General features: G+C 40.4%; 2 protein-coding genes across 8 annotated transcripts in view; one reads left to right on the top strand and one right to left on the bottom strand.

The window, feature by feature from the left end:
• CNN3 (calponin 3) overlaps nt 1-6,914 on the top strand; it is a 30,897-nt gene extending 23,983 nt beyond the window's left edge. For both annotated transcript variants that reach the window (XM_027611154.2, XM_027611163.2), the window contains exons 2-7: nt 851-972; nt 1,170-1,236; nt 2,225-2,362; nt 2,826-2,942; nt 4,416-4,562; nt 5,800-6,914. In XM_027611154.2, coding sequence (XP_027466955.1) covers nt 851-972; nt 1,170-1,236; nt 2,225-2,362; nt 2,826-2,942; nt 4,416-4,562; nt 5,800-6,141 — 933 coding nt within the window. In that variant the 3' untranslated portion in view covers nt 6,142-6,914. The remainder of the gene's footprint in view (nt 1-850; nt 973-1,169; nt 1,237-2,224; nt 2,363-2,825; nt 2,943-4,415; nt 4,563-5,799) is intronic.
• Nucleotides 6,915-7,356: 442 nt separating this feature from the next.
• Nucleotides 7,357-25,373, bottom strand: part of SLC44A3 (solute carrier family 44 member 3) — a 91,593-nt gene continuing 73,576 nt past the window's right edge. For all 6 annotated transcript variants that reach the window (XM_027611102.2, XM_027611109.2, XM_027611120.1 and 3 more), the window contains 3 exons: nt 10,998-11,135; nt 8,735-8,971; nt 7,357-7,545 (listed from right to left, as the gene is read on the bottom strand). In XM_027611102.2, coding sequence (XP_027466903.2) covers nt 7,444-7,545; nt 8,735-8,971; nt 10,998-11,135 — 477 coding nt within the window. In that variant the 3' untranslated portion in view covers nt 7,357-7,443. The remainder of the gene's footprint in view (nt 7,546-8,734; nt 8,972-10,997; nt 11,136-25,373) is intronic.

Raw genomic sequence — 25,373 nt, 5'->3', positions numbered from 1 at the left:
TAGCTTGAGAACTTGAGCGTGTGATTTTTAACAATATTTTGTGTAAATTTTTTTTTTAAATTGAGGTTTCTGGTCTAAGTATGAACAGATCTTTGAAAATCTGTGTGTACTGGGTTTTAGCATGTATAATAGTATAGTATCTGTATTGCTAAGTTGCCTTTATCATAGAATTCTGTAAGTAAAGAGTTAAATTTTTTTTTAGTTTTATTAAGTGTTTGGATGTCAGGTACTTGCTAGGTCCTCACGGTCTAAAAGTGACTTGTGACTTCTGCGAGGAGTCTGTAGGATAGAGACTACATAAACAGTGCTTCAGTATTGTACTGCAAGGACAATAGTGTAAGGAGTGTGTGTGTGTGTACATGCACAGAGTGTGCATTTGGCTAAACAGAGGCATAGAAACGTCTTGGCCAGTTAAATACTGTGTAAAAATAGTTGCACGTGTCAGAATTCTACTGCCCTCTTTTTTGCGGGGGAGGGGGATGTGATTAATGACTTAATTTTTAAAATTTAATATGGCTGGTGCCATATTGTAACATGCGGTTAACTCTTGTCACTTCCTGTGTGTCATGAGTGGAAATCTGTTTTCTCTTGATCCATAGTTTCTCCTTCTCTATCCCAGTTCTCTCCATGTACTATTCAAATTTTGTGTAACAACCGCCTTAACCAAAAATTTTTTATTAGTTACTCAAGCTGTAATAGTTGGTTATAGATTTGCCAGTGAACTCCAGTGAGTATAATTTACTGCATGTCACAGTTGTGGTCTTAATGGATAATAAAAGAGCAAGTTGAAGTCAGCAGTTTTTGATGCTTTAGTGAAAATTCTTCCAAACTTGGTTGACTTGTATTTCAGATCGCTTCCAAGTATGATCATCAGGCAGAAGAAGATCTTCGAAACTGGATAGAAGAGGTGACAGGCATGAGCATTGGCACCAACTTTCAGCTGGGCTTAAAAGATGGCATCATCCTCTGCGAGTAAGTTGTGGCCATTTCTGTTCTTCCGGTTCTTTCCACGGGCTTCTGTGTCATCCTCCTTCCCAATCCAGGGTGTCAAACCTTGACATTTCGCAGATGTTTTTAATGCTTCCTTTACTGATGCAAAAAACCCAGCTTTACGTGCCAATCCTTGTTTTTCTATGGACAATAAACGTCACCTACACTTTTCTTTTCAGGCTCATAAACAAGCTACAGCCAGGCTCAGTGAAGAAGGTTAATGAGTCCTCGTTAAACTGGCCTCAGGTAATAGACCAGCAACCTCCAGTTATTCTGTATGTAGCAAAGACTTGATTCGTTTTAAAACAGACATTTTAGCAGAAATTTGTATACATGGCTATATTTTTTTACCTTGCTTCCATAATTACTTGGAATTAGTTCCGTGATTATCAGATGCTTAGCTTAAGAGTTTTCTTATATTTAGTCTTATCTACTCTCAGGATTCAACACAGCTAATACGGAGAAATACAACCTAGACCGAAAGGATAAATGAGGGGAAAAAGCAAGCAGTTTAACATAACTGCTAATGGTTGACTGTAGAACACTGTATTAAGCAGTCTTAGTTCATGAATGGGTGTGATTAAGTAAAATCGGGTATTTTGAGTATGTGTTTTGAGATAATAAGGAAAACAGCAATTAGTAACCACAAAATTTATGTTTAAATTAAAACATAAATTGTTAATGTGAGTAACCATGTACCATTTGACAAAATCTTAGCCCTGGATAGCTCTGACAGAATCCCAGAATTCTTTTTTTTTTTTTTTTTTTTAAGATTTTATTTATTTATTCCTGAGAGACAGAGGGAGAGAGAGAGAGAGAAGCAGAGGAAGAAGCAGGCTCCCAAGGAGCAGGGAGCCTGATGCGGGACTCGATCCCAGGACCCTGGGATCGTGACCTGAGCCGAAGGCAGATGCCTAACCATCTGAGCCACCCAGGCACCCCCCAGAATCCCAGAATTCTTAAAAACATTGTAAGGATGATCTTTCCTTCAAAGAACTGAAAAAAACATGACTGCATAAAATTATTAAAAACACCATTATGTGACCCACTATGAAATACTCTTCACTCTTTCCTTTTCCAGAGAGGGCTGTGCTTAGTATGTATCTGGCCAAGAAACCTTGCCAAGTAGCTTTCTGCCTGGCATCTTACAACTAACTAGTCGTGAAGACTTAGAATTCTTAATGTGAATGTCTGTATTTAGCTCCCAAAGTTATATGACTCTTTTCCTTTATAGTTGGAGAATATTGGAAACTTTATTAAAGCTATTCAGGCTTATGGCATGAAGCCACATGACATATTTGAAGCAAATGATCTTTTTGAGAATGGAAACATGACCCAGGTTCAGACTACGCTGGTGGCTCTGGCAGGTCTGGTACGTATATGTCTTTAATGGCTGATTTTAAAAGTCCCACCGTGTTGGTGATGCATTGCGTCTTTTATCTCCCATGGGAAACCAGGCTAGTCAGGGAGGGGCCTCTGTCTCCTTCATAATTATTAGCTCTGTGGAAAGGCTGCTGACATCAGCTGTCTCATAAGAGAGCTTAATTAGAATACTTACGTTTCAGAGCTACATGTATTACTGAATGGCCTTAAATAGGTTTTTCACCTCTAGTCTGAGTATTACCTAATGAAGCCTTTATATCTGGACAGTATCATTTCAGGGGTAAAGCGAGCTTACTGAATAATCCTGATGCCGAATCTTTCTTAAGAAGCAGTACTCACCGGCTCTCAAGCTAGCTCAGCCCTTCCCTTCAAATCCTCGCTGTGCTATAAAACCGTTGGCAGAATCTCCATTTTAGTCTTCCTTTTTAGTTAGTGTGCAAATTTCTCTCTAGGCTAAAACAAAAGGATTCCATACAACCATTGACATTGGAGTTAAGTATGCTGAAAAACAAACAAGACGTTTTGATGAAGGAAAATTAAAAGCTGGCCAAAGTGTAATTGGTTTGCAGGTAAGTAATGTATTATTGCTTGATCAGTTACTTCGTCAGTATCATTAATTCTCACTATGCAAAATGTGTCTCTCATGAGTAAGGAATGGGTAAGATACACCAGAATGTAGGTTTTGGGATGGATATGTAGTTTATATAATTTATGTCCATTTAAAGCCCATGAGACATTGAGGATGGTTTTAGAAGAAACTTCCAGCATGCCATTGGACTTAACAATTGTTTCTCTAGGAAATGCTTCCCCCCCGCCATTACATTGTCTTTATTTTTTAAGGAAATGTACTTTATAAATTCCTAAACGTTATTGACCAAATTACAAAACCTTAATGCCAAAGTTATTTATTTGCACGGTATGGTAGCCACGTGCTATTAGAAATAGTTCAGGGTTTTTGGTGTTTTTTTTTTAAAGCCCCCTTCACATTGTTCCCCTGGAGGGTGTCACAAAACCACCACTACTAAATGTCCAATATGCTAAGGACTTTACTACCTCTGATACCTGCCCCTCTGCTGACTGAATCTATGTGAGGTGAATTTATTTTTGTACAGTACAAAATTGTACCTGGTAAGAAATTGGAAACCTGAAATTCCAAAGAGTAGTCAGTTGGTTAAATTATAACTTAACAAAAGGAACTCTAGAGTAAGGTAAAAATGATAGACAAGAATTCCAAGATGAAGGAAAACAAATCAGGTTATAAAATATTATGGTCAGTGGGATCACAGTTTTAAAGATGCACATGCATATTTTTCTATGTGTAGCTCTTTGTATGCATGTGTATTGATATATACACAGATATAGAAGGTAAATCTAGAAGGATATGCACAGATGTTTACGGCTAATATCTGGGTGGTAGGATTGCAATGATTTTTTTTTTTTTCCTTCCTTCCTTTTTAAGGAAAAAGACCAACAGAAATATATCCCCAGCTAGTAGAACTGGGTGTACCGGTTGGTCTTAAAGCCATATTCTCAGTGGAGAAGAGAATTACTGTTCCTCTGAACTTCACATTCCTCATTCTTTCTATGTGGCTCTTTTTCCACGAAGATGTTGGTGATTTGGATGAAACTTTAAAGAAGCCCTTGTTGAGCTGCCAGAGAAGACACCTGGCATTTGCTATCACATTTTCTACAAACATCTAGAGTAGAAAAGCATAGTATGTAGCCTGAGAGTGCTTCTGTCCCTTTAAATGGCTGAAGCAGGTACCTCTTGGTTTGCTTCACTGTGCTGTAGACAGTAGGGAGGAGAGGAACAGAGGAAATTAATTACTTGTAATTCTGCCCTGTACAAACTTGTTGAAAATTTTCTTTTTAACATGAGCACCTTGAAATTTGTGAAAGCATGGAGATTCTGTATCTCGCTAGCCTCGGCACAAAAAGGGACCTGTCAATCATGCCCCTCCACCTCTTTAGAGGTAGTTTTGCTTGTCATAGATGTTGTTTACTTCTGATAATCAGTGCTCATTTTATTTTTAACTTAAAAGATGGGAACCAACAAATGCGCCAGCCAGGCAGGTATGACAGCCTATGGGACCAGGAGGCATCTTTATGATCCCAAAATGCAAACCGACAAACCTTTTGACCAGACCACAATTAGTCTGCAGATGGGCACCAACAAAGGAGCCAGCCAGGTAAGGACTGTCTTTTTATACTTGCAGCAAAGAGTACAGAAGGACTATTTAAATTAGCACTTACCTCATTCTTATTAACTAAGTTCAATTGAGGTGGTTTTTGTATGGTATATTTAGAGAGTACATTCCTTCAGGAAAATAGATTTTGCTGAGAAAGCAAAAGAATCAGAGGACCTTTTCTGTAGCAACACAAGTAGGGTGTGTGGCTCATGGCTTTTGTTGGCAGTTAGAACAGCCGGCCTTTCTACCTGACCAGAAGAAAAAAGATAAGTTTATTACGGCAAGTTTATTTCTTGCTCCAAATCCAAGTAAATTGCTCATTCGAATGCCTCGGACTTTTATTTTTATAGGATCCCTTAACTGGTAGGTACAATTATCTGGAGTTCTAAAAAGGATTTAGCCAGCATCTCTGTTAAATGTGTGACTAGAAGTAGATGGAACTGTAGCCTGGTGAGGAGGCCAGTATTCTAATACCACGCAAGATGCAAGTATGTTCCCTTACAAGGAGGTTCCCTTAATCACCAGAGACAGGCAGGCCTCCCATTCCCACAGGAGTGGAGAGAGAAAGTGTGAAAAAGCTTTTTCCTAATGACCTCAAGATGAAATTTACCATTTGCCCTTTCTGGAGCACGTCCTGCCCGTCTCTTGTAGCTGTCATTCGAGTCTGCTTTTTTTTTTTTATCGGTTAAATCTGGAAGTGTCTGCTTGGCCTAAATGGAGAAATGAGGTATGAGTTACTGTACTCGTGGCTGGCTCTTGGAGACTCAAGTCCTTAGGGACTGGTTGGCATAATTTCTGTTGAATGTGTGAAGAGCTTCTGAAATCGGTGTCCTGGAGAGAGTATGTGGTCCTAGTAGGTACTCACCTGTAACCTTCCAGGCTGTGTTTTTACATTCTTTACATCTAATCCTCTCCTAAATCCAAAGTGGGTGGTATTTTCTCCATTTGCATATGAGAGACCAAAAACTAAAAGGAAGCTAGCTGGTTTTGAGGCGATATAGCAGTTTTATAGCACAGCGAGGATTTGAAGGGAAGGGCTGAGCTTAGCTTGAGAGCCGGTGAGTACTGCTTCTTAAGAAAGATTCGGCATCAGGATTATTCAGTAAGCTCGCTTTACCCCTGAAATGAAGGTATTCCATGAGCGTTCCCATTCAGTGTGAATTTCATAATTTATGGAATATTCCCAAGAACAGACTTGAGCCGCAGTCTTCACTTTTCTCCTCTGTTCTAATACCAGGCGGGAATGTTAGCACCAGGTACAAGAAGAGACATCTATGATCAGAAGCTAACATTACAACCGGTGGACAACTCGACAATTTCTCTACAGATGGGAACCAACAAAGTTGCTTCCCAGAAAGGAATGAGTGTGTATGGGCTTGGGCGGCAAGTATATGATCCCAAATACTGTGCCGCTCCCACAGAACCGGTCATTCACAACGGAAGCCAAGGAACAGGAACAAATGGGTCTGAAATTAGCGATAGTGATTATCAGGCAGAATACCCAGATGAATACCATGGAGAGTACCAAGATGACTACCCCAGAGATTACCAATATGGCGACCAAGGCATTGATTATTAGATTGACACAGAGGAGCTCAGTATTTAGCCCATTGTTTTTATTCAGTGAGAACCAAGCTAGCCTTGAGTAATTTTTATCTTGTCTTCCTAAAACACTATTATGCTTATTGTACCTAAAAGAAATACTGCCTTACATACATTCCCTTTTCCTTTTTCTGCCTCTTCCCTAAATAGTTGCCTTTTAGTGCTGTAACAGTTCAATCCTACAGCAGAAGCAATAACTCGCATATGAAGTAAAAAGGAATACTGTGGGAGGGGAGTACTCTTGTACAGCCAATTCTCTTATTCAAGACCTATGCATTTTTACAATCTCCGTAATAACCTGGGATTTTCAGACAGGAAACTTTTTTTTTTTTTTTTACAGTTTAGTACTTGGTTTCTACGAGGAGGACTAAACTCATGCTTATAGCTACGTGTGGTCTCCGCCAACTAAATTTAAGATGCAGCATTTTAGAAATTTACATATCAATGTCTCTACAGTATTGTTTGCTAATTTTTAAATAAAGTCCTGATCCGTGTGCATTTGTGATTATATGTGTACTCATTCTCTTCCCTAAACTGACAAGATCTTTTCAGAGCCGTGTTTCTAAAGGAGCGCTTACAAAATGGGCCCGCAGACGTTCAGGTCTGGGTGGTGCGTCCGCTCTTCCTGTTTGTGCCAATGTATCGATGTAGAGTTGCTCTGTGCTCTTCGACTGTATTTATTGCTGCATTTCTCAGCGTAAACTTATCCCATTGTATTTTTTATAAATAAATATTTTTTTTGAACATTCACACGAGCCACAGGCTGATTATTTTCTGGCTGACTTCCAGAGAGGTGAAGGCAGATTTTTAAAACGTCCCCTTTTCCCGGTACCGTTCTGTTACTCTGTCATTGCTTGACTGAATCCACATGACAACACACTGCTTGGCACCGAGGCTTAGCAAACCGAAGGGACCTGCCCACTGTACACAGTCAGTGATCGCCAAGATTCAAACTGTTCTTTGACCATGGTCTGACCCTTGCTTATGCCACTGAGAAGCACATGCCTCCAATTCACCCTAAATCCAACTTGGAAGAATCTTAAAGTCATGCTGAGGAACATTGGTGGAGATGGGGTGGGAGTACTTTATATTCATATCCTAAGTGAATATTAATAAATTAGGAATAGAATCTACTTTTATGGTATTTTCTGGTATTCTAATGGCCAAACAATAAGGACAAGAAAACGAAGAATAGGGTCCATCAGCCTTACCATTTATTCTGTGGAATGGCTCTTAGAAGAAGGCAACCTTCCAGGGACAGCTAACCAATGGGCACCTATCACACCACGGGCTGGAGTTCCATTCCCTCCTCGTTCCTTAATGAGCGCTCAGCTCCCTGCGCCCTCGCAGCGTTTACTCTGTTGATGCTTTTTACAAAACTCTGAAAAACAAAAATGCGGGAGACCGGTGTTATGTATCCGCACTTTGGGCAACCACTTACTTGACCATATCATTCAGGGGAATGTAATCCTTAAAGTTTTCCCTGTTGAATTAAAATATTTTAGGGGGGAGATTTCCGAGTGGATTTTTAATCGGCAAAGTGCAAGTCGGAGAAAGAAGCCCCAGTTAGCTTCCTGCCACCATCAGAAACCATTTCCTTAGGGTACATACAACTAAAGTGCTATTTTTGTTTTGTTTTGTTTTGCTATTGTATTTTTAGGTTTTATATGGAGGTGGTTGAGAATACATTTAACTTTAAAACCAGAGAAGTGCTTGTTAAACTTCAGTGCCTGACCGAACTGAGGAGTGCTTTGAATGCTGTTTCAAAGCCAAAGGGCTCTGGGGCCAGCTGGGTCAGTTGGTGAAGCGTGCAACTCTTGATCTCGGGGTTGTGGGTTCGAGCCCCATGTTGGATGTAGAGATTACTTAAAAAAAAGCAAAAGGGCTTTAACACTTAACTTTTATGGCAACAGAATGAAAGAAAATTACTAAAACAGCACTTCACCCAGATAGCACAGAGACTTCATTCAGTTGTTAAAATATCCCTGTCTACACCTGATAAGACAAATAAGCAACAACTATGTTGGAAACAGCTGCCTGTTCTTTGCAGATAGAAGCTGAATGGGACTTGACAGGGTGTGGCTTCTGCATCGGTGGGCCTCGGTTAATAAGGGGCCTGAGAACCGCAGATCTGTCTATACTGGCACAGAAGGTGCCACGTGTGTCCCCTAAAGCCCGGAGGGGCTGACATGATGCTCAAGGAGGCAAGAAAGCTTTGGAGAAAGATCAACTATTAAACCTCCAGGCCACCCAAAAGGCCAGACCAAGCCTATAGCACCAAAGGGACTTGGACTGCTGTGTCCGGAACACCTGCCCAAGGTCATGTGGTCCGTATTCATTGTTCAGCTTCACTTCTCTCCAGGGAGAAGGGTTCAATGAGGGAAGTGGGTTCAGCCTCAGGAAACAGAACCCGAACCTCACTCCGGACATTCAGGCTGTGTGGTAGAAGCCCACAGAGCCCTCTGGAATAGAAAATGAGGTGAGGTATGAGCCCCCTTTATGTGCGACTCTCTTACACTTTGGAGATTTTGAGCATTGAGATGGCAACAGGAAATGAAATGTTTGCTTACCAGAAACTCTTGGTCCATAAAGTAGGGCTTTTCTGACGATCCATCATTTGTTTCCAGGTCAACAGCAAAACACAGGAAGAGTGCATCCAGCACAGTTTCAAACACAGATAAAAAACTATGGGCTACTAAGTAGGCAAAAAAAGTAACCAGCAGCAGAGGGATCACCCACACCTGGAGTGCACGGTTGTAGTTAAATGCCATGAGTCCTCCAAAAACAGTGAAACACACCACCAACACCTGTCCAAACAAGAGTTTGTTGAAAATCTTTATAAATTGGTTGGTTAGAATATTTTAGAAATGATTTTTGTCAGTTACAAGTGATAATTTCATATACATGCATATGTATGTGAGTGTTTGTGTGTGCCCTATTATAAAGAATGCTTGTCAGAAAATGTGGTTACAGTGAAATTAAGAAAAAAATAAGAGCCGTGATATCTTTTGATACCAAAAGAAGGCCCAGTTAATTTGGAGGGGGGAGAGAGTAGATGCATTTACATATTATCTGTAGACATAATGATACTTCAGAATTTTTAGTTTTTTCATTTGATACCCCCATAAGCATCTTCATTTAAAAACTTTTTATTGAGTGCCATTTCAAAATAATGGCGCAACAATCCATTGAGTGGATATACTGTAGTTTAATATGTGATTGTTTTTACCAGAGGGATTAAAGTAGAACGGCATTCCAATGCTGGCGGGGGAGATAATAGGATTAATCCAGGCTTTTGCCATATGTAATTATTTCCAGCAACATAATTATACACCCATGATGTACCTAATTCTTTAACAGATAAAATGGAGTCCATCTGGAATCCCCATTGTCCTTGGATAGCCACAAAGATGGACATGAATGTCTGAATGCTACTTTATTCCAGAAATACGGGGAAATGGATTATTGCCTAAAATAAAAGTCTTTTATAAAGACTTGAGACTTTTTGGAAGTAGTTATTAGACAACATATCACCCACAATCTTACCAAACTAACATAAACAATATTATCCGTTTAACTACAACTACAAAGATTATTTAGGCTGTTTTGAAAGGCATAATCAGTTTGTGCTTCTAGAGCTACCGTTGCATGAAAAATCTCGGGCCCAGCTGAGCCTTACAAAAATGTGCAACTAACATACCACCTGCGAAATCCACACATGTTATAACTTGTTACTGACAGTTAACTCTGATAGTAATGCACCAGGGACCTTTACCAAATGCCACAGAGGCACAAAATGCTAAATGAGCCAGGAGTCCTTATTTGACTTTGGCCAGGTTACAACCAGAGACCAAGATCTTGTTCACTTTGGGACACCACTGAAAGCCTCAGCATTCAAGTCCTTCAGGACGAATGGCTGGAAGAAGCCAGCATGTCCAGCTTGGAATAGTGAAGATGTGGCAGGAAGGACAGGAGGTCTGTGGTCAAGAATCTGAAGGGCAGGCAATCAAGTGGAAGTGGGATCAGGCAAACAGGTGTGCAGAATTAGGCCCAGTGGGTGACAGTCACATGGAAAAGGACACACCATGTCACATAGTGTAAAGAACCCTCAGCTTGAAGCATGGTCAGTAGGGACTATCATACCACTTTCATCAATATTTCAGTTACTCTTCCCTACAACCTAGAAAGGCCACGTGTTCTCTTTAGTTCAGATATGAAGACTGAGGTTTGGAGTTGTCAAAGACCCCAAGTTCAGGGCTTGTCCTTCACACCATGACATGGAACTCTTAAGATGCTCATTCACTGCACCGCATACAAGACTACATACAATTTCTTGAAAAATACTATTCAGATGACAGCAGAAATGCACCTCTGTCCCCATTTGGGACATTAACAATCTGTCTTTATATTTGTGGACTTAATGCCCTTAAATAATACAGACCTTGTGTTAGGTTCCAATACTGTTCCCTTATATTTTACCACAAAAACCCCAGAAAATACATCCATTTTATGAGGCTAGTAGCATTTTCATTTTAGATATGAAAAAGCGGGACTCAGGACGGTAGAGAGAATTGAGTATCGCTAAGAGTTAAGGGCTAGGATTCAAATCATGACTTTATCTTTTGGGGGGATCCTGGACAAGTTATTAAACCTTAGTTTTCTCATCTGCAAAATAAGATGCCTCACAGGATGGATTAAATGACAGAATGAAACACAGCACCCACCAGAGGATAAGCACTCAAGAAACATTCGTTCTCTTTCCAAGCCTTGCTGTATGGCTTAATGTTTGGATCCCAAGTTCCTTTATTTATTATTTTAGTGAGGACATCTCACCTTTCCTAGAAAAATTATGAAGTCTCCAAAGCAGTTCACAGATGTAAAATGACTTGAATTCTTGGATAAGAGTTTGAGTGCATCTTGTGCGGATGTACAAAAGTCTGTCCCGTTAATGGCAGTTGCAGGGTAGGCATCCTGAAACACAAGACAATGATGAAAAAGATGAGGATTCTTATGTTGTTTCAGAGATAATATAATGACAATACCAACTTATTTGCAAAATAAAGAAAAATGGTTACTATACACCATCTCTACCCATAACAAATCATTTCATTTGCAAAGTCCCCATCCAGTCTCTGATTATAGACACATACGTTTTCATACAGTATGTGTCTAAATGGAAAAAATAAACAAGTATTTCTGGTCATTATGGTAGATGGGACATCCCACTACAAACACATGGAAATGATGGGTAAAGCGTCAACTTTTTTTTAACGCACAGCAGAGTTTTGAGGGCAGAGAAGGAAGTTTAGGTGCTAGAACCAAAGCAGACCCTAGCAGTTAATGACAGCTGAACTCACAGGCTCTCGATGGGCAGGAAATCAGTAAAGGCTTTAGAGGTAGGGGGCCAGGGACTTAACCCCTTAGGGTAAGAAACAATATTCAGGCCCTTGCTAAGGAACTGAACTCCCGGCATAAATTCAGACTCAACCAACCATCCCGGGAAAATGGTGGGTACAGAAATACACGATCTGCCTGGGACCACTGAAATTACTAGAGTCTGGGCAGGAGCAAAGCAAAACCACTTCCTTGTAAGCCAGGGAATGGTGGAGTCCCACAGACAACCACCCTTGAAGACAGGTAATGCTCACAGGAAAACTTTTCCGATGGCCCAAGGAAAAGAACATCACAACAGACAAGAGAATCTGTACCCTGAGAACAGTCTGAAAGTATTCAAGAAAGTATGTTTAAATGCTAGGACAATGGGGGGCACCTGGCTGACTTAGTAGGTACAGCATGCGACTCTTGGTCTTGGGGTCGTGAGTTTCAGCCCCATGTTAGGTGTAGAGATTAAAAACAAAATCTTAAAAAAATAAAAAAGATGCTAAGACAATGCAAAGAATAGTGACCATAGGAATGAACAGCTTGGTATGAAAAGGGAAGAGAAAGAGTCAAAAGCAAACCAAATGGAAAGTCTAGAAATGAAAAAATATACAATTTAAGTGGCACAGTGTCATTACATACCTGGCTTTTTTCCTTTATATAATAAGCATTTTCATGTTCCTCCATGGCTTTTATAATTTTAATTTTTAATAAATACATGTTCTATCAGATGTGTGTGTAGCTAGGGCACATCTAGACTATTTCAAATATTTTGCTATTATAAAAACTATGCAGGGGCGCCTGGGTGGCTCAGTTGGTTAAGCGTCCGACTCTTGATTTTGGCTCAGGTCATGACCTCAGGGTCGTGAGATCCAGCCCCGTGAGGGGGCTCTGCACTCCGCGGGTAGTCTGCTTGAGATTCTCTCTCTCTCTCCCACTACCCCCTCTCCCAACTCGCACACACTCTCTCAAATAAATAAATCTTAAAAAAAAAAAAAAAACAAAACTATGCAATTATGGCATAGAAATTAAGGCATCTAATTTCTGGTTTTTGGATAATTTCTTAAGGATAAATTTCCAGAAATGGGATCACGAAGTCAAAAAGGACAAGTGTATGCATTTCTGTGTGTTTATGTTCGCAAGAGAAGATTTCTTGGATTTTTCCAAAATACCTTCTTATGACTATATGATAATTTCAAAACCATCTATTTCTTATATTTCCCTTGAAACCTTTAAAAATGCTATTTGCCTTGCAGTTTACAACACAGAATTTATAACTTCCCTGGGAAAATACACTGTAATACTACCTTCTTGGGTTTTGGCATTTCTTTTGGCCTAGGAAAAGGACGACAGTTTTTTATCTCATGATATACAAATGAATCCTTTCCTACGCCCACTCAAAACCATTGTAAGGAAACCAATTTGGAGTCTATTATCATAACCCACCTCCCAGTGTTGCAGGTCTTAATCAGAGTAAGTGACAGAGGAGATGGAGAATAAAGGGGCAGAACTAATTTAACAAACTCCCTCTTCACCAAGGCCAACTAGAGAGTGAAGTTTGGTTCTCAAAGACAAAGGCTAGGTACCCACCTCCCCCCATGGGGTATCCTGCTTGCCTCACAGGGGATAATTCTCAGGTGTCAGATGAACTCCCTGCAGAAATGCCTTAACAGTATTCCACAAAGAACTTCTGGTTCCTGACTTAGATGGAATGCATGTGAATTTTGCTTTTAAAACCCCAAACTGGTTGTTGCAGAAAGCTGACCTCAAGGTGAGGGCTTCAGTCTTGAGTAGGGATGTGAAAACTCATTTGCTCATTACCTGACTAAGCATCTTCAATCATCTAGGATTCTAAGAGCCCTTATGACCAACCAATTCATTATCCTGAAAATACATTTGTCAGGTACGTGGATAAAGACTAGCATCATCATTCTTTTATAGACTGGAAACCAGGATCAAGGGCATTTCTCCAGATCCCCCGGTAAATCAGAGAGACTTTTTACCCCCCTTTAAATTTCTGGACATGACACTATCAATTTTCATTGGGACAAAATGCTATTTAAAAGCGTGGTGGGTAAGGTAACCACAGTCTTTGGGTTCAAATCCCAGTTCTACCACCACCTGGCTGTCAGTCTTGGGCGAATGATTTAACCTGTCTCCGACTCCAATTTCCTCATCTATAAAGTGAGTTACGGCACCTACTGCAAGGGGGCGTTGGGAGGATTAAAGAATATACTCCCTATAAAGCAGTTAGCAAAGTGCCAGACACACAGAAAGCCTGTAGTCAAGGGGAGCTATTCTCATCCAGACGTCAGCAAGGATGACCTCATTTACAGCTGGGAAATACAGGCCACTCTTCAGCACTGAGGAGGTGTGGAAAGGACCCACAGTTTCTTTATCCCTAGGCTTTGATCCCTTGTGCTCTCAGGGATCCAGTAAGGGGAGGACTTGCTTCCCAGACCACATTCGGGGGGCCCAGCACGGGAGGAGGGGGGGGTGCTTTCTCAGCAGCAGCTCAACCACATGCTTCTCAGTGGCTTTCTTTGCATTCAGGCTCTGTCCCCAGCCAACCACCCACTCCCCACCTTTAAACTGGGGTTCTTAGGGTACTTCCCAATTTATACTGGGGAATACAGGTTTTGCGGGGTCTTCCTTTTCCTGCTGATCACCGCCTCGTGGTCAGTGTAGTGCTACTGTTTATAAGCAATAAAAATAGATTTTGCTTCTTGGCTAAAATGATTAAAGGTTAAAAAGGTAATTTCTTGCACATGTGTTGACTCCGCAGATTTTTGGGGCCTATAACCATTTATCTTTTCTTTAAAGTATCATGCCCACTGAAAGACGGCATTAAAAACCACTCTGACCGGGGAAATTATAGATGCCTTCCTGCAGTTACTACACCACTAGTATTTTACCACAAGGTTCAACCCTGAGTGCAACAGAGAGACCTAGAATTAATGTCTGAATGAAGAGCTGGAGGAGGGAAGCATCACTCGAGACACAGGATATGGATTGAAAATTTCTGCTGTTTCAGCATTAGCTAATTTATACTTATTCTCAATAGAAGCTGCTTCCTTGTCAGGCAGCTGGAAGATGGATTACCCTAAATGTTCAGTGGTAAGTCCCTTGCTTGGAGCATTTAATATTTGCCTGGGCTGACAGAACTCCGTGGACATGCTAAGCTAATTTGCAGACCCTAACAATATGTGGAAAGGATTGGATATAATACAGATTAGGTCATGTTTTGTTGGCTGTGAAAGTTAATCAGGAGATCCTGAAGGCTAATCTTTAAGCAAGAAAAGAGTCGTTTCAGCCTCCTAATTTATTACCAGACAACATTCAGTGTGCATGTCTCTTTAGAGTCCCCGAACAAGTGGCTATTTCTGTGTCTTGAAACTGAATGGAAAACAAAGATTCCCAACTCGACAATGGTAGCACCTCAGCATTTTATCTCCATTCTCATTCCCTCGCCCGGGGTTAAAGACTCCCTCCAGCGGGGGTTTGATTAGTTTTCAAACTCTCATGGACTGTCACAAGCATGGGGTGGGGGGGTGGGGGGTGGCGAGGACACAAACGAGGAAGGGCCTGCATGACAGTGAGGACTGCTGAACGGTGAACTGTAGCTCAAGCACAAATGGTGAAAGCAACATGGAGAAGCACAAGCTGGGGGGTGAAGGGAGGAAGGAGCATGGGGGAGGGGAGCAGTGAGGAAGACTTCAGAGAAGTGGCAGGGAATTGGGGTGGGCGGGTGCCGAGGCTGGGCCAAGGCAGCAGCAGGGGGCAGTGGATGAGACTGAAGGGCCCCAGGAGGAGTGTGGTGGGAAATGGGTCCGGAGGAGCTGTGAACCAGACCTAGGTGGGGCTGAAATGCCCTGCTGTGGAGCAAGGGGAGAGACCAGAAGTTTCAGGATTCCTGTCATTTTCAGCCTGTGCTTCTGGGAGCTCTCCCAGGGCAGACCTCCCCTCATCACTGTCTCCTGTTTAACCACAAAGCCCTGTACCTCTTCTCACCTACTCCTTTGGGGAGCCCCAAACACCTACATAGTGCCTAGGGGGCTCTGCTTAAGTTATGCATACATGCAGTGCAATCAGCCATCCACTGGGCACGGTGGTACCATTAGCAGTCATAAGCCGGGGCCAGGCCCCAAGAAAGTAAACCTTTCTCTGGGGAGAAAATAAGAATATTAGGAATTGTAATATTTGTAGTCCTCTTTCCAGGTACTCTGCTCCCCTCCACCCCGCTTCAAGACATGCCTTAGTGATATGTCCCAGATGGTTCACCCGAGTCCTGACAGTAGCTTCTTAATTTGTTTCTGTGGCCTTTCTCTTTTCTCTTTCTTTTCTTTTTTTCCCGTCGGTAGGCAAGTGTGAAGCTTCTGTGTGTAAGGCAATGATAATAAAGAGTAATGGCAAGCATTCATGGAGTGCACACTATGCGCCATGCCCTACTCATATTCTACATTCCCCTGAACGCATGAACTCGTTTAATCCTCTGCAAACCCCAACTGGATGAGAAGGCTGTTGAGAAAACGCAATCACAGAGAGGTCAGTCAGGTCGCATGCCCCCAGGTGCACACAGGCAACCCATGTTGCGTCACTTACAAGAAGTAGATCTCAGACTCATTCAGGCCCATCTGCAGGAAAACATTTACTTTGAGCTGTACTTTGTGCTTTTCCTTCTAAAAGGTTCAAATAATAAAGTGGTGCTCTCAAGAGATGTATCATTAAAAATGGCTAGAAGATGTGGCAGGGTGGCCCAGTGGAGAGGGGCTGGGTTCCAAGCACATTGCCTCCGACGACTGGCTACGTGACCTCCACTTGTAAAAGGTGCCTGCCTGCTCTAAAGTTCCGCACTAAAGATGCTTTATGCTTGCCCTCTACTTTGCAGTGGCCCAGGCACCCTCCTTTTATCATGTTATATAATCACTGAAGAAAAAGGAAAGGGATTTAAGTATACTTTTAAGTAACAGACCAGCTGGATTACCTCCGTAATTTGAGAGTTGTCCAAGAATGTTAATCGCAACCTTTGACACAGAAAGAACATTTCTGCTCCCTAAGTCAAAACTGAAGCCAGCACAGTTCAGCCCTGTGTCCTTCATCAGCTAAGGGCAGTCGTTTGTCCTCGCACTAAACTGAAGTGGTTCCTTCTTTCGGTGGAGGAACTGTGACCTGAGGTTCTACTGATTCTTCAAAAAGGTAAACAGAGTTTCCCTCCGTATAGGCAGGAAGGCATGTGCCAAAAACCATGCCATGAATAGCAAGCTTTATTTCCTGGAATGCCTTCCTAATATAAAGTCCTTATATTTATTAACTCAAAAATACAACAAGAACTACTAAAACAAACTTGAGAAACTGGATGATGAATAAATAACCCTGGTATTCATACTTCCCTCAAAACTAAGAGAAACATAGTGAAATCTGAGCCCAGATACATCCCCATACATCCGAGCGTCCTTCCTTGGGATTACAGTAAAAACTGCAGGAACTGCCCCAAGCCAGTTTCATCTTGAGCTCTGTTTTTATCACAAACACATGCCCAGTGAGGCATATACAAAACAGCCTCTGGGGACTTCCAAGACCTTGCATTCACCCTTCAGAGCTGTTCAGGAGTTCACCAGTCACTAATTGCATAAGTCCAATGAGATGGTGAGCAGGGGCATCTGCCAGTCCCCTCCAGGGTTGGGGCCAGGTAGGAGGTGGATGGAAGAAGGAACATGACTTTGATGAGACCCGCTGCTGCCTGTAAAGCCAGGGCACAGTGCTGTCTTGTTTGCTCTTTTTAAATTTATTTGCTCCCCCCCCCATTTTTATTTAAATTCTAGTTACTTGACATGTAGTGTGTAATATTGGTTTCAAGAGAATTTAGTGATTCATCAAATATATATAACAGCCAGTGCTCATCACAACAAGTGCCCTCCTTAATACCCATCCCCCATCTAGCCCATCCCCCACCCACCTCCCCTCCATCAGCCCTTGGTTTGTTCTCCATAGTTAAGAGTCTCCTATGGTTTGCTTCCCTCTTTTTTCCTCCCTTCTTGCTCATTTTTAGAATAATGGCTTTATTATTTTTATTTCCACTATAAAGAAAATCAAGCAACATAGAAAAGAAACAAAGAAGCAAGGAAATCATTCTGATCCCACTCCTAAGAAATAATCATTGCTACATCATGTGGACCATACTCCAGCATTTCTCTGCAAATATAGCAGACAGAAGGAAGAATGGATGGACAAGCATAAGTTATAAAATGAAACATACTCTATATATTATTTTATTTATTTATTTTAAAGATTTTAAAGTAATCTCTACACCCAATGTGGGCTCGAACTCACAACCTTGAGATCAAGGGTTACATGTTCCACCAACTGAGCCAGCCATGCATCTCTCTATATGTTATCTTAAATAAAAATACTAATGTTAATTTGACTTCAACAGAAGAAAATGAAACTAAACTGAAAGTGAAGGAATATTTGAATTTCAGGCAAATCTATCTTCACAAACTAGCCTTTGATTTCTAAAAAAAATCTTTCTAAAATCATTATTAAAAATGTTGAGATTACTTACTTAACACTGTGTCTTAAATTAGGCAGCATAGGTGGTGAAAGATGAGGTGGATGACCCCCCAGGATGACCATACACAAGAGCATTCTTTCAAGTTTAGAAGTAGCTGTTTTGCTTAATTCACAGAAACAAACACAGAAAGGCAAGCAAAATGAGGAGACAGAGGAATATGTTCCAAATGAAAGAAAAAGACAAAACCTCTGAAAAAGAACTAAATGAAATGGAGATAAGCAATCTACCTGATAAATAGTTCAAAGTAATGGTCATAGAGATGCTCACCAGCCTGGAAAGAAGAGAAGAACTCAGTAAAAACTTCAACAAAGAGATGGAAAATATAAAAAAGAACCAATCAGAGTTGAAGAACACAATAACTGAAACAAAAAACAGACTAGAGGATATTAACAGTAGACTAGAAGATGCAGAAAGAATGGTCAGTGATCTGGAAGACAGGGTAGTGGAAAGCACCCAAGCTGAACAGCAAAAAGAAAAAAGAATTTAAAAAATGAGAATAGGTGAAGGGGTCTCTCGTATAATATCAAGTAAACAAACATTATAGGGGTCCCATATGGAGAAGAGAGAGAGAAAGGGGCAAAAAACTTATTTGAGGGGTGCCTGGGTGGCTCAGTCAATTAAGCATCTGACTCGATTTCAGCTCAGGTCATGATCTCAGGGTTGTGAGATTGAGCCCCGTGTTGGGCTCCAGTGTGGAGCCTACTTAAGATTCTCTTTCTCCTTTTCCCTCTGCCCCTCCAGTCCCCCTAAAACAAAACAAAGCAACAACAAAACAACAAAATTTACTTGAAGAAATAATGGCTGAGTATTTCCCTAACCTGGGGAAGAAAACAAACATCCAAGTTCAGGAAGTACAGAGAGTGCCAAACAAGGTGAATCCAAGGAGATCCACACCATGACACATAATTTATTGTCAAAGATTAAGGATAAAGGGAGAATTTTAAAAGCAGCAAGAGAGAAGCAACTAGTAACATACAAGGGAGACCCCATAAGACTAACAGCTGATTTTTTTAGCAGAAACCTTGCTGGCCAGAAGAAAGTGGCATGATATATTCAAAGCGCCGAAAGGGAAAAACTTACAATCCAAAATATTCTACCCAGCAAGGTTATCGTTCAGAATTGAAGGAGAAATAGAGTTTCACAGACAAAAGTTAAATGAGTTCATCACCACAAAACTGGCCTTACAAGAAACATTAAAGGAACTTCTTTAAGTGGAGAATAAAAGACCACAGTTAGAAGAAAGTTATGAAAGGAAAAAATTTCACTGGTAAAAGCAAATAGACAGTAAAGGTAGTATAGGAATCACTTATACAGCTAATATGAAGGTTAAAAGACAAAAGTAGTAAAGTCGATTATATCTAAAAAAAATTAGTGAAGGGGCCTCACAAAATAAAAAGATGTAAAATATAACAACATATACATAAAAGGTTAGGGAGGATAAAGAAGAAGTTCTTTTAGAATGTGTGTGAACTTAAGTGACCGTCAACTTAATATAGACTGCTTTATACTTAGGATGTTATATATGAACCTCATGGTAACCACAAACCCTATCATAGATACACGCAAAATAAAGAGAAAGAAAGCCAAACATAACACAATGAAAGTCATCAATCACAAAAAAAGAGAGCAAGTGAAAAAGAACCAGAAAAAAACTACAAAAACAACAAGAAATCAATTAACAAAATGACAATAAGTACACACCTATCAAGAATAACTTTAAATGTAAATGGTCTAAATGTTCCAATCAAAAGACATAGGGTGGCAGACAATGAATTAAAAACTGAGACCCATCTATACGCTGCCTAGAAGAGACTCACTTCAAACCTAAAGAGAGATACAGACTCAAAGTGAAAGGATAGAAAAAGATACTCCATGCAAATGGAAGTGGAAAAAAAAAAAAAAAAGCCAGGGTAGCAATACTTATATCAGACAAAATAGACTTTAAAACAAAGGCTGTAACAAGAGACAAAAAAGGGTATTACACAATGATAAAGGGATCAATCCAATAGGAGGATTTAACAATGTGAATATCTGTGTACTCAACATAAGAGCACCTAGATAAACAAAGCAGATATTAATAGACATAAAGGGAGAAACTGACAATAATAAAGTAATAGTAGAGACTTTTTTTTCTTTTTTTTTTTTAAAGATTTTATTTATTTGAGAGAGAGAGCATGAGAGACAGAGAGCACGAGAGGGGGGAGGGTCAGAGGGAGAAGCAGACTCCCCACCGAGCAGGGAGCCCGATGTGGGACTCGATCCCGGGACTCCGGGATCATGACCCGAGCCGAAGGCAGTTGCTTAACCAACTGAGCCACCCAGGCGCCCTAGTAGAGACTTTAACACCCACCTACATCAATGGATAGATATCCAGGCAGAAAATCCCTAAGGAAACTGTCTTTGAAGGACATATTAGACCAGATGGACTTAAGAGATATATACAGAACATTCCATCCAAAAACAACAGAATACATATTCAAGTATACATGGAACGTTCTCCAGGATAGATCATGCATTAGGCCACCAAATCAGTCTCAACAGATTTAAGAAGACTGAAATCATATCATGCATCTTTTCAGATCACAATAGTATGAAATTAGAAATGAATTATAAGAAAAAACACAAACACACAGAGGCTAAACAACATGCTACTAAACAACTAATGAGTCAATGAGGAAATCAAAGAGGAAATTTAAAAATGTATAAAGACAAACGAAAATGAAAACACAACAGTCCAAAATCTTTGGGATGCAGCAGAAGAAGTTCTAAAAGGGAAATTTATAGTGATACAGGCCTACCTCAAGAAACAAGAAAAATCTCAAAACAACAACCAAATCTTACACCCAAAGGAACTATAAAAAGAACAAATAAAACCCTAAGTTAGTAGAAGGAAGGAAATAATAAGATCAGATCAAATAAATGAAATAGAGATAAAAAAAAAAAACAACAGAAAAGCCCAATCACACCAAGAGCTGGTTCTTTTAATAGTTAAATTAAAAAGCCTTTTGGCAGACTCATTACAAAAGAGAGAGAGAGGACCCAAATAAATAAAATCAGAAATAACAGAGGAGACGTAATAGCTGAAACCACAGAAATACAAAGGATTATAAGAGACTACTATGAAAAATTATATGCCGATAAATTAGACAACCTAGAAGAAATGGATAAATTCCTAGAAATATATAATCTTCCAAAACTGAATCAGGAAGAAACAGAAAATCCAAAAAGACTAATTACTAGAAACAAAATTGAAATGGTAATCAAAAAACTCCCACCAAACAAAAACTGAGGACCAGATGGAATCACAGTTGAATTCTACCAAGCATTTAAAGATGAGTTAATCCCTATTCTTCTCAAAGTATTCCAAAAAATAGAAGAGGAAGAAAAGCTTCCAAATACATTCTATGAGGCCAGCATTACCCTGATACCAAACCAGACAAAGACACCACAGAAAAAAGAAAACCACAGGCCAATATCCCTGTTGAACATAGACGCAAAATCCTCAACAAAATAATAGCAAACTTCATTCAATAATATATTAAAAGGCTCACTCATCACAGTCAAGTGGGATTTATTCCAGGGATGTAAAGATGGTTCAAATATCTGCAAATCAATCAATGTGACACACCACATTAACAAAATGAAGGATAAAAATCATATGATCAACTCAATAGATGCAGAAAAAGCATTTGACAAAATTCAACATGTTTACGATAAAAAATGGGTTTAGAGGAAACATACCTCAACCTAATAAAGGCCATATATGAAAACCCACAGCTAATGTCATCCTTGAGAGTGAAAAACTGAGAGCATTCCCTCTAAGATCAGGAACAAGACAAGGATGTCCACTCTCACTACTTCTCTCAACAAAGTACTGGAAGTAAGTCCTAGCCACAGCAATCAAATAAGAAAAAGAAAAGGCATCCAAATTGGTTGAAGGAAGAAAGAAAGAAAGACCACTGTCTTTAGAAAGAAGTAAAACTGTCACTATTTGCAGATGACATGATACTATACAGAGAAAACCCTAAAGACCACCAAAAAACTACTAGAATAAATAAATTCAGTAAAGTTGCAGTACACAAAATATACAGAAATCTGTTGCATTTCTATATACTAATAACAAAGTAGCAGAAAGAGAAATTAAGAAAACAATTCTATTTACACTTGCATCAGAAGCAATAAAATATCTAGGAATAAACTTAGTCAAGGAGGTGAAAGACCTGATCTCTGAAAATTATAAAACACTGATGAAAGAAATTGAGGACACAGAAACAAATGGAAAGTCATACCACAAAGAGTGGAAAAACTAATATTGTTAAAATATCCATATTACCCAAAGCAATCTACAGATTCAATGTGATCCCTATTAAAATATCAATTGTATTTTTCACAGAACTAGAATAATCTAAAATTTCTATGGAACCACAAAAGACCCCAAATGACCAAAGCAATCTTGAGAAAGAATAAAGCTGGAGGTATCACAATTTTAGATTTCCAGGTATAATACAAAGCTATAATAATCAAATCAGTATGGTACTGGCATAAAAATAGACAATGGATAGAATAGAGAGCCTAGAAATAACCCACACTTATATGGTCAATTAATCCACAACAAAGGAGGCAAGAATATTTAATGGGGAAAAGACAGTCTCTTCAATAAATGGTGTTGGGAAAACTAGAGAGCTACATACAAAAGAATGAAATGGAACGACTTTCTTACATCATACACAAAAATAGATTCAAAATGGATTAAAAACCTAAATGTGAGGGAAACAAAAGCAAAAATAAACTACTGGGACTACACGAAAATAAAAAGCTTTTGCACAGCAAAGGAAATCATCAACAACAACAACAAAGGAAACCTATTGAATGGGAGAAGATACTTGCAAATGACATATCCAAGAGAGGGCTAGTATCCAAAATATATAAAGAATTTTTACAACTTAACACTAAAAAAAAAAAAAAATCACTCAATTAAAAACTGGGCAGAGGACCTGAATAGATATTTTTCCAAAGACATCCAGATGTCCAACAGACATATGAAAAGATGCTCAACACCACTCATCATCAGGGTAATGCAAATCAAAACCACAATGAGGTACCACCTCATCCTTATCAGAATGGCTGGGATCAAGAAGACAAGAAGCAGCAAGTGTTGGCAAGGAGGTGAAGAAAAAGGAACCCTTGTACACTTGGTGGGAATGCAAATTGGTGCAGACACTGTGGAAAACAGTACGGAGGCTCCTCACAAAATTAAAAGTAGGAATATCACATTATCCAGTTATTCCACTCTTAGGTATTTACCCAAAGAAAATGAAAACACTAGGGGCACCTGGGTGACTCTCCAGTCAAGCGTGTCTGCCTTCAGCTCAGATCATGATCCTAGGGTCCCAGGATAGAGCCCTACATCAGACTCTCTGCTCAGTGGGGAGTCTGCTTCTCCCTCTCCCTCTGCCCCCCCAACCCCGCTTGTGCTCTCTCTTAATAAAAAATCTTTAAAAAAAAGAAAATGAAAATACTAATTCAAAAAGATATATACACCCTATGTTTACTGCAGCATTATTTACATTAACGAAGATACGGAAGCAATCCAAGTGCCCATCAATGGATAGAGAATATTACTCAGTTATAAAAAATAATGAGATCTTGCCATTTGTTTTGTTTTGTTTTGTTTAGATCTTGCCATTTGTGACAACATGGATGGAACTAGAGGGTATTATGCCAAGTGAAATAAGTCAAAGAGAAAGACAAATACATATGATTTCACTTATATATGGAATCTAAAAAACAAACAAAAAGCAGAAACAGACCCACAAATACAGAGATGATGGTCGCCAAAGAGGGAAGGAGGCAGAGTGGGTAAGGGGGAGTGGGAGGTACAGGCTTCCAGTTAGGGAATGAGTAAGTCACGGGGATGAAAGGCACAGCATAGGGAACAGAGTCAGTGGTACTGTAATAGTGTTGTCTGGGGACAGATGGGAGCTGCGCTTGTGAGCACCGCGTAACACACATGAATCACTATGTGCTATATCTGAAACTAATGTAGCACTGTGTGTCAACTATACTTCAATAATAACTTTTAAAAAAGAATAAAGATAGAGGTTTAAAGGAGATTGTCTCCCCAGAGAGTAATTGCTAAAAAAAAGGGGGGGGAGGCAGTGAGAGTCCCCCACACTTTCTCCCACCTCCTGATTTTAGTTACTATTCTGCACTTCACAGTGTCTGCAGGGCCCCTCCTGATCCCTCTATTGCAAATGATATTCCTTCAGCCAAGATGATCTTCCAGAGCCCCCCGTCCCCCCCCCACTCTCTCTGGGAAGCTAACATTTGTTGAATGATAAAGGAGGGTGCTTTTGGCAAACAAAAATGTTTTCCAAATAATATTTCTTCATACAAAACCCAAACTCAATTGATTGGTACACCTGTTCTTTCGGTAGAATGTTAGGATTAAAAGGCACCCCAGACATCACCCAGGAAAATCCTCTCATTTTACTGATGAGGAAAAGAAAATCTCAACATGCTCAGGGACCAGGCGAAGGTGACAAAAATGGAACACGGATTAGGCGTTCACAGCCAGTGTACCTTCCTCCCACAAATCCAGAAAAAGCCAAATGAGGCAACTGCATCTTGCTGAACCTGACCTGTCACGGGCGTGTGAGCAAAGCTCTGCACTCTTCAGTGAAAACCCAGCAGCACAACAATTTGATTAAAAATGACGAGGCACGTGCAGGATTCAGAGCTGTGAAGGACGTGCTGCCTTGGTCCAGGACGCCCTTTACCAGCACAGAGGGCTCTCGCGTCCGTTCATCTCATCTGGCCCGTGCACCATCAGCAGAGGGACTGACAAGGCAGAAGGGAGGCTCGATCTTCCATAGGGCCAGATGAAACTTGTGGATCCGTGAGACGGGAAAGGCCTGTTTTGTTGTTTTGACTTCAGGCTTTATCAGATAGATGGTCTGTCCCTGGTTAGTGAAGACCCCTAGTTTCCGGTCCTCCTCACCCTTCTCCTTGACAAGGAACTCCAGGCAGCAAAATGGAGCCTCTAAGGCCACCGATCTGTGGTCCTACGGAGCACCACACAGTAGCGCTATCACCCTCCATAAGCTCTTCCGCCTCTGGGCCTCAGCTTCTTTGTTTGTACAAAGGGCGTAACACCACCTGATCTGCAGCATCCCCGAGAGGATAAATCCAGACTACGTATGTAAACTGTTTACCGCGGTGCCTGGAATACTGTAAAAATGCAATAAATGGCTGTTACT

Source organism: Zalophus californianus, chromosome 4, assembly GCF_009762305.2.
Source record: "Zalophus californianus isolate mZalCal1 chromosome 4, mZalCal1.pri.v2, whole genome shotgun sequence".
Classification (NCBI taxonomy): Eukaryota; Metazoa; Chordata; class Mammalia; order Carnivora; family Otariidae; genus Zalophus; species Zalophus californianus.
The sequence above is the reverse complement of the archived record's forward strand: the minus strand, read 5'-3'. Positions and strand labels throughout refer to the sequence as shown.